This window comes from Halichoeres trimaculatus, unplaced genomic scaffold (genome assembly GCF_033239565.1).
Source record: "Halichoeres trimaculatus isolate MK-OKI-2021-1 unplaced genomic scaffold, fHalTri1.1 fHalTri1_scaffold_2, whole genome shotgun sequence".
Taxonomy (NCBI): Eukaryota; Metazoa; Chordata; class Actinopteri; order Labriformes; family Labridae; genus Halichoeres; species Halichoeres trimaculatus.
Genome location: NW_027437180.1, coordinates 3,525,211 through 3,537,904, shown reverse-complemented (window position 1 = coordinate 3,537,904; position 12,694 = coordinate 3,525,211). Strand labels below are relative to the sequence as shown.

The following is a 12,694-nucleotide window of genomic DNA, read 5'->3' as shown; positions in this document are numbered from 1 at the left end:
TCAGCTCTGCTGTCCTTTGTAGGAGCATCAGCAGCTTTTCTCCCAGACTTAAATCTTCCTCATAAAGAAAAGGAGAATCAAGAGGAAAAGGAATGAGAGAAATAACATCATCATTTATGATTTTTTTAAAAATTCTATATATTGTATTAAACTACATGAATTATTTCACTGGATGATGAATCTGACCTTATCATTTATATAAACTTGGTATTGAGTCTCTTTTATAACAACGGTTGTGTTCAGTGAATGCAGGGTTATGTCTGTTGATATCTGATGCAAGACTGACATCTAGTGGTTAAAGTAATGTATCAACCTCATTTCATTAACAGACTTTTCTTTTTATCTATTTTTCTTCTGGTCACTAAAGTTAGCGTGTTATTCCTCAATGTGATTCCTTGAGAAGTCCTTCTCTGTACAGTCCCTAATGCTGAACTTAACCTAGCTTTGCTCCACTTTGGATCAAGCAGCAACCTCCAGCTATAAGAAATGAAGCCTATTCTTTGCAGATAGCCCCAGGTCTGTTCGCTATGTCCTTATATGGACAAAACTCTTCAGTTTTATAACTTTGTAAATAATAAGGGGGTCATGTCTTGCAAAGTAAGCACCAATAGAGAAATGAGCTATTTGTACCCAGACTGTTTCTGTACCCGACTGTAAATATGTTTATCATGGGAAATCCCACCCCCCAACCCCCATCTCCTAAAAACTTTCCCTGTAAATGGTTTCAGATAAAATTATGTTCAACCTTAAAAGAAAGAAAGAATCATTAAGACTTCTGTCTGATTCACGTTCTCTAGGTTTGTAGGCCTAAGCTCTTTTGTTGGGTGTTGTGGCTAAATAAAACCCTAACCCTAACTAACCCTAACCCTAACCTTAACCCCTACCCCCCTAACCCTAACCCTAACCTAACCCTAACCTTACCTTAACCTTAACCTTACCTTAACCCTAACCCTAACCCCTAACCGCTAACCGTAACCCTAACCTAACCCTAACCCTAACCCTAACCCTAACCCTAACCTAACCCTAACCCCTAACCCCTAACCCTAACCCTAACCCCTAACCCTAAGACTTCTGTCTGATTCACATTCTCTAGGTATGTAGGCCTAAGCTCTTTTGTTGGGTGTTGTGGCTAAATAAACAAAAACCACCAAAGATTTATTCTGTGAGGACATTCCTGCAGTATGAAACACTTAATGAAAACATCATTACAGAGTGGAAATCATCTCTATGGCCTGAGGTGTCTCTTTAAAGAGCTTTAATTTGACTCACAGAACAGGTTTTACCTGATGTGGTTCAGCACCTTGGACAGCATAGGCAGCGCTACACTCCCAGAGGAGGAGGACACAGAGGGAGTGATGGACTCTGTGGATGAAGGTAAAAAAAATAAAAAAATAAAACGAGATGCTACTGTGTGCTCCTCACCATGTGTGAATTACTGAGTGAGTGTATGACAAAAAAATTGAAGGGGAAGATGTTTACATCATGAAGCTTTTGGAGCTGTGATTGAACAGGAATCCCTGCTCGAACAAACAGAAAACTGAAGATCATTAGTCGATGGTTTGACTGAGTCCTGGGTGAAAAGCTAGGCCTTCAGGCAGTGGAGTGAGCTTAAAGGCAGGTGTTGGTACAATTGAAGATGATCACATGAGAGTTCAGGAACAACTCGGACACCAGACACCACGGGCTTTATCTTTGTTTCACAATCTAAATATTGTCTCTCAGACAGCAGACGCCACATCATCAGTCTGAGAAAAAAAAAGTGATTCTCCTACGGACGTAAATGGTTTGATGATGCAGTCTAAACTGATGACTACATAGGTAGGCAGCACTGTGCTTCAACCAATGAACAGAACCGTGGAACTGCTGAGAGCGTTGGTTCACTGAGAGACTGTAAACCTCGGGGTGATACTCCTCTCTGTTTATTTAGATACTTAGTCAATCCGTGTTTATGTCATTTCCTCGATCATCTCTGTTTGTAATACTTATTTGGCTTAAACGAGTTTGACACCGGGACTAAGGACGAGCTGAACAAAGACCTGTAATTAATTAATTAGGTAATATCTGGATAGCTTTTATCATATTGTATCAGTATTTACTCTAGATCGATGACACTTCATTAGAAGGTCGGGGCCAAAATCGTTGAGATTTCAGCTCTTTTGTTGGTGTGGTGGCTCTTAAAAGAGCCTTTGTGTTGTTGTTCAGAGCTGCAGACAGTCTAAGCTCTCTCTCCACGGATGCGGCGGGCCAGCTGGATGTCTTTGGGCATGATGGTGACTCTCTTGGCGTGGATGGCGCACAGGTTGGTGTCCTCGAACAGCCCCACCAGGTAAGCCTCGCTGGCCTCCTGCAGAGCCATGACAGCAGAGCTCTGGAAGCGCAGGTCGGTCTTGAAGTCCTGAGCGATTTCTCGGACCAGGCGCTGGAAGGGCAGCTTGCGGATGAGCAGCTCGGTGGATTTCTGGTAGCGGCGGATCTCCCGGAGAGCCACGGTCCCGGGCCTGTAACGGTGAGGCTTCTTGACGCCGCCGGTGGCCGGGGCGCTCTTCCGGGCAGCCTTGGTGGCCAGCTGCTTCCTGGGGGCTTTGCCTCCGGTGGATTTACGAGCGGTCTGCTTGGTTCTTGCCATGCTGTCTTCTTTCTCTGACTCGGAGAAAATTGTGCAGAGGAAAGGAGCCTTGCTGCTCTTAAAGCAGAGGAGCGGCTGTGAAACGGTGACGCTGCTTGAGAGCTCCGGCTGCTGATTGGTGAGAGGCCGCTCCTGGAGCTCAGCCCCGCAGAGGAGGGGGACAGAGCCCCCGCTTCAGGCTCCGCTGCGCATTGGAGAGCGTGCTGGAGCGGAGCTGAGCTCGGGCCGCCCCCTGCTGCTCTGCTCCAAGCCTCTTTACTGGTTGGTGCGCCGGGGAAAAGCGCGCGCTCCCAGCCTATATCAGGGGGACTGTGAGCCGAAGGGGACTTCACTTCTCTGAGTCCAGACTCACGAAAAATTAACCATGAGTGGAAGAGGCAAAACCGGCGGAAAAGCCAGAGCTAAGGCCAAGACCCGTTCATCCCGTGCCGGGCTCCAGTTCCCCGTGGGTCGTGTCCACAGGCTGCTGCGTAAAGGAAACTATGCCCAGCGAGTTGGAGCCGGTGCCCCCGTCTACCTGGCGGCTGTGCTGGAGTACCTGACCGCTGAGATCCTGGAGTTGGCCGGAAACGCCGCTCGTGATAACAAGAAGACCCGTATCATCCCCCGTCACCTGCAGCTGGCTGTGCGTAACGACGAGGAGCTCAACAAGCTGCTGGGCGGAGTGACCATCGCTCAGGGCGGCGTGCTGCCCAACATCCAGGCTGTCCTGCTGCCCAAGAAGACCGAGAAGGCCGCCAAGAAGTAAAGTCTCATACCTGACTGCTAACAACACAAAGGCTCTTTTAAGAGCCACCCACCTCCACCAGAGAGACCATTTCCTACTACGAGTACCACGAGTACCAGAGAGTTGGAGCTACTCTGAAGAATGCAGTCAGAAAATCTCATAAATAATCGATTTAAATACACTGATCTGCGGCTGATTTGGTTTCATATTTCAAATTAATCTACTCGTATCTATAGTTCCCTGCTTACATGAAAAGAAGCCACAAAGATCCTTTGTGTCCATTGTTTTGTTGTTGAACTGGATCTCTTCTGGTTTTCTGGTTGTGACTGCTGTCATCAACTGTTGTCTCATCATGCATGGTACTCACAGGAGGACAACAGGCTTTACCTTCTTCTGCTCATAGATCACTGTGGTCATGATGCCACTGAGGGCCAGTTCAGAGCATTGGGGTTTTGTAATGATAAGCTAATAGTATCAGGGAATTAGTTGCCAGCAGTAAACATGCTCCTTATAACAAATATACAAATTTCAAAGGTTCCCACTAAATTCCATTGTAAATTCATTTGGGTCGTTTCTAACCCATGGACAAAATCTATGCACCTCATAGAAATAAGAAAGAAACATAATGTTGATTGGTGCCAGGCAAAAAAAGGAAGAATATTTACTAAATACATGGCATAGCAAATAAAAAATACATTTACTTCAAAGAAATAGCACAGAAACACTCGGGTCATTTTGGACCCATGTTGTGCAAGAAAAGGGTAGTGGTTCAAAAAGTGTTTTCTATTCAAAAAGGAATTACATTAAAAAAAAAGAATTATGTTTTAAAAAAAATAATTTATTGAAAAATAATTAAATAAAAAAAAATAGTAATTGCAAAGATATTGCACATAAAGTACAGTTCATTCACTTTGGACCCCGAGGTGCATCAAAGGGCTACTTAAAGACTAACTAGTAAACAAATAATCTTATAATGATGCATTTTACTGGTGAAGTCATCCCTGTGCTTCTTCAGGTCACAAAACAAAAAGAGAGCAGGTTTTCTTCAGGTGAAAGTTTTTTTTTAAGCAGGTTAAAAACACAGATAAAGCTCTGTTACTCTTTATGTTTGGGTTATGACAGCGCACATGTTCAGACACACAAACAGCTGTTAGAGCTGACTGACAGATGATCCAGAGGTGATCAGCTGACGCCATCATCATTAAAAGATGTTGCTTCATATGACCCCTTTTTTAAACACTTATTAATTCAGATGATTTTAATGCTGTATTTTTTGGAGTTTTGAAGTTACATGAGTATTTAGAGACATGATTTTCTTTTACTCTGACTCTAGTAACACAGAACCTAAGGAGAACGTCAACCTGTGGTGATCTAAAGGTTAGAACCAAATCGGGATCTAACCTTTAGAGACGTTCCTCTTGTTTACACTCTGTTTACACTGTTCCCTAAACATTAAGGAACCTTAAAGTTTTTGTTTGATCTGAGAACAATGAGTAACTGTAGTGCCATAGTGTAATAATCCTGAGTGTGGCTTTAGAAACCAGAGGATGGACAAACATTTTCCTCTTCATCATCATTCATCTGAAAATGATTATCTACACATTACCATGGATGCTCAGAGTTTGAACCAATGTTGCTTTTAGTTTTTATTTTATTTCTATATAGCTTTAATATTCAATTTGAAATGCACTCTGTCATATGAAACTACAATATGAAAAACTTTAATAACTGTTGTAAGCTCAGTGTCCCTTAAACACTGTGTCATACTGATGCAGAAAATCCACTAAAGACAGGCTTTAATATAAAGTTCATACCTGGGGGAAAACTGCAATAATAATAATAATAATAATAATAATAATAATAATAATAACAATAATAATAATAATAATAATAATAATAATAATAATAATAATAATAATAATAATAATAATAAAGCAGATACTCAGTTTTATAACAGAACACACTGATTTAGGATTTTAAACAACTGCTTAATCAATTCAAGTTTTTCAAGATTGAAAGCGAAAAGAAATAACAAAAAAAATGGTCTAGAAGTATGAAGTTTCTTTTTAAATACAAAGCCGGATTTTGATGCTGAAAATAAAACAAAAAACTGTTAGAAATTCACATTCAAACTCTGATGGCACAGAAATACTTACATAATTTCGGATGTTTAAGTGCTTGTGTTTATGAGAATGTGTGCTCAACGCTAGGGAGAAGTAAACCCTAATTATTAGTAAGAATTTGGAGCTGTTTGTTCGAGTGATAAATCTCAAATAAATCAGACTAAATAATAATCTGACAAACTGCACAAAGCTTTTATCACAGGAGGAAAATGATCTCCAAAGCCTTCTGTGCTTTCTAAAAGTCTGATGCAGCTGCTGAAAACTTGCTTTTCCTTTTTTCCAAACTCTTCTTATCATTCTCTGTCCTGCTTTTACTCAGAATCAGGACACGAAGACAAATCACTTTGTCAGGATGCACAAAGAAATTTGGCGCCCGGCGCACGGATGAAGCGGGAACCGCGCAAGAATTTGAGACAAAGCCGAAACCTCCCCCCTCAGTTCGGACCCCAGTCCAAACTCCAGTCCCAGCCAATCCTGCATGAGCTGCAGCACGGCTTTATCTGCATGGAGGAGCCCTTAAAATAGCGCCCCCGGCTGCGGCTCCTCACAGTCTGAGTGATCGACCAGCAAACATGCCTGAGACAGTGAAAGCGCCCAAGAAGGGCTCCAAGAAAGCCGTGTCTAAAGCCACCAAGAGCGGCAAGAAGAGGAGGAGGACCAGGAAGGAGAGCTACGCCATCTACGTCTACAAGGTCCTGAAGCAGGTCCACCCCGACACCGGGATCTCGTCTAAAGCTATGGGCATCATGAACTCGTTCGTGAGCGACATCTTCGAGCGCATCGCCGGTGAGGCCTCTCGTCTGGCTCACTACAACAAGCGCTCCACCATCACGTCGCGGGAGATCCAGACCGCCGTCCGCCTGCTGCTGCCCGGTGAGCTGGCCAAGCACGCCGTGTCCGAGGGCACCAAGGCTGTGACCAAGTACACCAGCTCCAAGTAAACAGCTCTGCTGTTAATACAAACCAACGGCTCTTTTAAGAGCCACCCACTCACAGTTTAACGAGTATATTCCTCGTTTAGGTATGCGATACAAATGTTTGCAGTGACCTGAGAATAATCTTATATCCCCACACTTTTGACCATGGTGGGTAATGCAGGCTCTACGTTTTTTTCCGTACATTCTTTAGCCATGTGTCACGCAGCAGGTATTTCAGAGATGATTTTGCCTCTTTTACGATAGTACTGAGGGTAACAATCCACTCACCCTGCGCTACAGTACATCCACATTGTCTCGCTGATAGAATCACGGAATCATGGATCTACAGATTGACGGTTTGTGTGACTAAAAACTGAAGGAAATGATAGTAAATAACGAACAGGACGATTGAAGAGCTGGCTCCCTGAGATAAGCAGGCAGACATATCAAGGCATCAACACAATAAGTTCAGGAGATAAATGTCTGCTCTCTGCTGTTGCCAACATAAAGATTAAATCCATTCATTAACCACTTCACTGAGCACGTCCAGCAGGTTCTAGAAATTGACCCTGTGTTTAGATTCAGATCTAAAAACTTTGTGAAAGTAGCAGCAGATAGTTCCCCGCATTACAAGACATGAAACCTTTCGTGCACAAGGGGGTTATTTCTGTAAGTAGTTCGCCATACGCCCCACACTCCATAAATGATTTTTCTGCTCCTGATCGTACACTCTATCAGACAAAGTCTGACTGTTGGGAGTTGTGCTCTTCACATGAGGACAGTGGGTGGTCCTGAAAAGGACCTTTGTTTCGTTCTTGCAGCAGTCAAATAAATGGTTTAACCTCCGAATCCGTACAGAGTGCGTCCCTGTCTCTTCAGAGCGTAAACCACGTCCATGGCGGTCACGGTCTTTCTCTTGGCGTGCTCGGTGTAGGTGACGGCGTCACGGATCACGTTCTCCAGGAAGACCTTGAGCACCCCGCGGGTCTCCTCGTAGATCAGACCGGAGATCCGCTTGACTCCGCCACGGCGAGCCAGACGGCGGATAGCGGGCTTGGTGATGCCCTGGATGTTATCACGGAGGACTTTACGGTGACGCTTAGCGCCTCCTTTACCGAGTCCTTTTCCTCCCTTTCTTTTTTTTTATTTTAAATAATCTGTATTTAATACTCAAAGGCGAAATACAAAAGAGAAACATTGAAAATTGCATCAGTACAAAGAATGAAATAAAAAACAATAAGTGAAGCACAAGAGAAAAATACAAAGTCAAAGGTTTAGGATGTCCCAGGGTAAGGGACTTCCCCTCTTCAAATCTATAGATTTCCTCTTCCTCAGATCAGTTTTAATGTTCTTAAAAACTGCATCACTTGTGACAGGAAGTCTGTTGACACTGATCAGCCACACTACATCTTTCAGTTTTTCAGTTAACACTTTATCATTGACATTTTTGATTATTTGTGGAAACTCAGTTTCTCTTGTATGTTTGTAGGGCACCAGTCCTCCGTTTTTATGCTCATTAACAGCGTTATAGATTTGTTTAGATGAAGTAGTTGTCCAGTTTATTTGTAAATGGTTGTAAGATGAAGTGAAGTCACCAAACAGGAGTTTGTAGTGATCAAATATTCAGTGCACAGCCCAATATAGTTTTCATTAAAATGAATTCAAAACAACTTGCCTGATTTTCTTGACTCTGTCGGTCCATTTTTATGAGAGCTGTTGTCTCGCTAGCTTCATGATGGTGACACTGTTTTCTCCACCAGCACACCGCAAAGAGCACTATGTCATGCAGCTATGGGTATACATTTCAGTTAAAAACACGGGTGCTCGTGTATTTATTGAATGATATTTGATTTTAACACTAGACAAAAAAATTAAAGAAATCACATTAATTACTGCCCTGGAGGTCAGGGGCTGATAAACCAGGTTAAAAGAGTGCCCGCCCGTATGTGACGCTCCGTGAACAACAGCAAACACATCCATAAACAAACAGGGATAATCTGATTGGTCAATACTAGGCAGCCTCCTATTGGTTGATCCACAAAAAAATTCGAGCGCACACAGAGATCTGTGAGCAAAAATTCCCTCAGCGCCAGAGGAAGAACCGGAGTGTGAGCGCAGGAAATCTGCGCGAGCAGCATTATATCCGAGCGCAAGGACACAGTTTGAGCACGCGCAGCATTATAACCGAGCACGAGGACACAGTTTGAGCAGCGCAGCATTATAACCGAGCACGAGGAGACAGTTTGAGCACGCACAGAGCAAATTTGAGCGCAAGAGCAGAGTTTTGAGAGACAATATCACACAATCTGAGCGTGAAATCAATATAATACTGCTCTCAAGTCAATTAAAAATGCTCTTGATATAAGATAGGATATTCATTCCAAACTGGCTTCACTCCACGAAGTACTTGAAAAGGTTCAGTTAAAACACCGTTTATATTTACCTGTACAGTACATTTTTTTATACAACAATTGAATCATTTTAACAAACTCACAGGGAAAACCGTATGCTCTCAAAACAGACCATAAATATTCATGTGATAAATAATCAAAGGCTTGTTTCTGGTCTAACCCCAGCACATAAAAATCAGTTTCACTACCATAAATAATTTCTCTTAGACAGCTGAGGTTGTCCCACATGGCCTTTGATTGCACATGTTTGTTCTTGTTCTATTATAATATCTAAGACATCATTTAGTCTATTCATTATTATTTTAGCTAATATTTTATAATCACTGTTCATTATTGTAATTGGTCGCTAGTTATCTATATCACAATCATCACCTTTTTTATATAATAAAGACATAACACCATGATAAAAGGTATCACCCAGGAAACCATCCTTAAAACCAGAGTTAAAGACTGAAACTAAGAGGTTAATGACATCATCACCGACCAGTTTATAAAACTCAGGGGGCAGGCCGTCAGGACCCGAATTTAACTGATTTATTGCTGTGATGACTTCATCTTTCCTAACGTCACCTAACAGTGAGGAAAAGAAGGAGGGGTCATACGGTTTGATGACATCAACAAAGGAGCTGATGACGTCAGTGTCAGAAGCTAAACACCCGTACATAAGAGAGCAGCTTTCTACTACAGCACGTCTTTTCTCCTCTTCATCAAAACATAATCTACCTGTGAGATCTTTAACACATTTGATAAAGTTACTTTTCCTCCTCTTCTGACCGGCAGAGATAGAAAAAGACACATTTCCTCTGTGGTCATTGCCGCTCACCTTCTGTATATCAAATAATAATTCGTTATTACGGAAGCGCATTGCATTCACTGGATAAAAATAATTAGACACCTTATCTTGTAATTACGAGATCCTGATCTCGTAATTATGAGAAAAGATCTCGTAACTACGAGAAAAGATCTCATAATTACGACATCAGGATTTCATAATTACGAGATCTTTTCTCATAATTACGAGATCAGGAAGTGGAAGTTTCTTCTTCGTGGAATATGGTGTGGAAGTACAGAAGCATAAATCCTACTAGTGATGGAGCTGTCCCTGTGCTATTAGTGGCGTGGCGTAGGGATTTTTTTTTTTTTGAGGAAGCCAAGTGAGACAAAGCCTCTAATCTGTATGATTTTTAGGGAATGTGGTACATAAAAGACTATGTTGCAGTTTGTATATCGCTATTTCATGTAACGGAACGACCTGTTAGAGCGCTTGTTTTACTTACTTTGAACACCGACACACACTCTTCACTCTCCCACTCTCACTCATTCATTCACACACTTACATTGTCCTCTTGACTTAGCTTAAACATCTTATTAATTCATTCAACCGCCCAAAACACAGAACCGACCGCTTCATGCACACTGCTAATGTGCTAATCTCCCTGATTTCATTCAGTGGCTCGAGGATGACGATATTGTGATTTGATTGGTTTGAGGCCAAAGACAGGGTGGCTTCCCTTGACACAGTCTTGGCCAATCACAGACGAGCAGTGTCATGACTGCGGCCTCATCTGATTGGTTAATCTTTTTTTTTTTTTTTTTTTTTTTTGTTTCACCAAGGGAAAAACAGAAAAAACACGATTTTTTTGTCCTGGTTTTAAAAATGGAAAAACGACAGCTGCAGACTGCACTGACTGTCTCATTGAAACGCATGGGAGTGCGCAGATGTGTGCGGATAAGATGGAATGAATCGTCAGCGATCTGTTACTTATATAAAAAAAAAAAAAGGCTCAGAAACATGTCTGTATAAACCTTCAATGTGAGTTATTTGTATAATTTTATATAGAGATGTTAACATTTAATATCAAAATATCACACAAACAATTTTGACACAATCTTTAATTGTTTTTCGTTTTTCCATTTTTAAAACCAGGACAGAAAATCGTGGTTTTTCTGTTTTTCGTTCACGTTTTTCAGAAACATTTCCCAGTGTCTCAAACCGAGAAGATGGTTAAAACATAGCAACTGGGACAGCTCCATCACTGCAGTAGGATTTACGCTTCTGTACTTCCACACTATATTCCACGAAGAAGAAACTTCCACTTTGCTTTTCTTGAAATTATGAGATCCTGATGTCGTAATTATGAGAAAAGATCTCGTAATTATGAGATCCTGATGTCGTAATTACGAGATCTTTTCTCGTAATTATGAGATCCTGATGTTGTAATTACGAGATCTTTTCTCATAATCACGAGATCAGGATCTCATAATTACGAGATAAGGTGTCCATTTACTTTTTATCCAGTGAATGCAACGCGCTTCCTTACGTTATTAATCTCATCAATCTGACTTTTCAGATCATTCATTTCATTTTCTTCTATTTCACTTCTTTTTTTTATTACACTTTAATTCAACATACCTTTTCACTTTATCATTATACTCTAAGTTTCTTATTCTATTTAATTCACGGCATTTAAATTTAAAGAAGTTCATCACCCTGTTTTTCAACAGCCCCCACAGTTCAACATCAGACTTTACAAACACTTTTAAATCTAAAACTTTTCTTATCTCATCCTTTAATTCATTAACTAGTTCGACATTTTTTAAACAATTAATATTAAGTTTCCAAAATCCCTTCACATCTTTATCACAGCACATGACAGAAGCTTTAACTATGAGATGATCTGAGTGATTGTTGAGAAGAGTTTCATATTTCAATGCTTTCATCTGTGTAGATAAATAAATCCGATCATTTCTAGTTTTCGTTTTCCCATCAAAACGGGTGAAGCTGATTTCTTGTGGATTTAAGACTCTATAAATATCATTTAGAGAAGCATCATTACAAATATCAGACAATAATTTACCTTCCCTTGACATGGTAAAAGGAGTGAAGGCAATTCTATCATTTTCCCCTAACAGTGTTGAAATCTCCACATAAGATTATATTAAACCCAACATGAATGATTTCTCTTAGCTTTTTAAATCAATTTCTCTTAGTCCGTGGATGTTTCCTCTGTATTTCTTTCAGTCGCCATCTGTAGCAGCTCTTCTTCTGTGTACTCCGGTTCAAACAGGTATCCTTTTGGTTCCAAAGTGAATGGAACTTCATCATCGCTGTCATAGTCACTCATTTTGAATTTCCTACGCTGCCTCACAATCCTTAGAGTACAAACAAAAGAATTACGATACTTGATCAAACTTACACGACGCTAAAACCAGCGCCTGAAGCATATCTTGTTTACATTCCCTACAGCTGAAAGGAGGAGGGGGGACGGAGCGCACTAGCGCTGCGCGGAAGGACACATGACCAGTTGGTTAGGTCCACATAAATGTTTATATTTCCGAAGACTTAATGCACTTAAAAATATTTTATGTATCGTACTCTTAAACTGTGGTATTACTTTTTGATTTTAGTTCTTGTAGGCTGAGAAAATAGCCTTTGAATTTGGTACCGTCTGTCCCTGTTAGCGTCCATTTTCTCGCCACCATCGGTTACAGTTTGTATCTTACTGAGGGAGAGGAGACAACTTTCAACTGTATCCAATGTCCTTAGTGGTCACACAGAGCTCATACAACCCCAATTCAAAAAAACTGAACTATCCCTTTAATGCAGGATTTTATCAAACCTTCTCACCACTTGAGCATCCTTGATGGCATAAAGCCTGTAAACTGTCAGTTCATCCCACAGAAACCCGCTCTGCCTTATTTCTTTGTGTCAACTTTAGAGTTCTCTCTTCCAGACTTGACTGAAAGTGTCAAATCCTGAACATTTTCTGATCATGAATTAGGTGGTTTCAAGAAATGATTCATATGACACACGCTTCAGACCTGCTCTGTTTGGAAACAAAAAAAGTCTTCAGGAAACATCAGCTGAGATTTAAACAGGACAGTCGGGT

At 41.2% G+C, this 12,694-nt stretch overlaps 4 protein-coding genes across 4 annotated transcripts; 2 read left to right on the top strand and 2 right to left on the bottom strand.

Annotated features, from left to right (window-relative positions):
* Positions 1–2,215: 2,215 nt before the first annotated feature.
* LOC141806253 (histone H3) lies at positions 2,216–2,626 on the bottom strand. The gene has a single exon (XM_074691655.1). The coding sequence runs from the start codon at positions 2,624–2,626 to the stop codon at positions 2,216–2,218; it is 411 nt and encodes a 136-aa protein (XP_074547756.1).
* Positions 2,627–2,981: 355 nt separating this feature from the next.
* Positions 2,982–3,374, top strand: LOC141806336 (histone H2A). The gene has a single exon (XM_074691792.1). The coding sequence runs from the start codon at positions 2,991–2,993 to the stop codon at positions 3,372–3,374; it is 384 nt and encodes a 127-aa protein (XP_074547893.1). The 5' UTR covers positions 2,982–2,990.
* A 2,659-nt stretch (positions 3,375–6,033) lies between these two features.
* On the top strand, positions 6,034–6,417 carry LOC141806945 (histone H2B 1/2-like). Its single transcript, XM_074692680.1, has one exon. It carries the CDS (start codon positions 6,049–6,051, stop codon positions 6,415–6,417), a length of 369 nt encoding a protein of 122 aa, XP_074548781.1. The 5' UTR covers positions 6,034–6,048.
* Positions 6,418–7,230: 813 nt separating this feature from the next.
* Positions 7,231–12,273, bottom strand: LOC141809881 (histone H4-like). Its single transcript, XM_074697117.1, has 2 exons — positions 12,251–12,273; positions 7,231–7,528 (listed from the first exon to the last, which is right to left on the bottom strand). The coding sequence occupies exons 1-2, from the start codon at positions 12,271–12,273 to the stop codon at positions 7,231–7,233; spliced, it is 321 nt and encodes a 106-aa protein (XP_074553218.1).
* Between the last annotated feature and the right edge of the window lie 421 nt (positions 12,274–12,694).

Excerpts from the sequence above, each read along its gene's own strand:
- LOC141809881 (XM_074697117.1), bottom strand. The coding sequence starts at position 12,273 with ATGGACGCTAACAGGGACAGACG. Across the intron at positions 7,529-12,250 it reads GACGCTAACAGGGACAGACG|AAAGGGAGGAAAAGGACTCG; the intron begins GTACCAAATTCA and ends ATAAAAAAAAAG.
- LOC141806253 (XM_074691655.1), bottom strand. The coding sequence starts at position 2,626 with ATGGCAAGAACCAAGCAGACCGCTCGTAAATCCACCGGAGGCAAAGCC.
- LOC141806945 (XM_074692680.1), top strand. The coding sequence starts at position 6,049 with ATGCCTGAGACAGTGAAAGCGCCCAAGAAGGGCTCCAAGAAAGCCGTG.
- LOC141806336 (XM_074691792.1), top strand. The coding sequence starts at position 2,991 with ATGAGTGGAAGAGGCAAAACCGGCGGAAAAGCCAGAGCTAAGGCCAAG.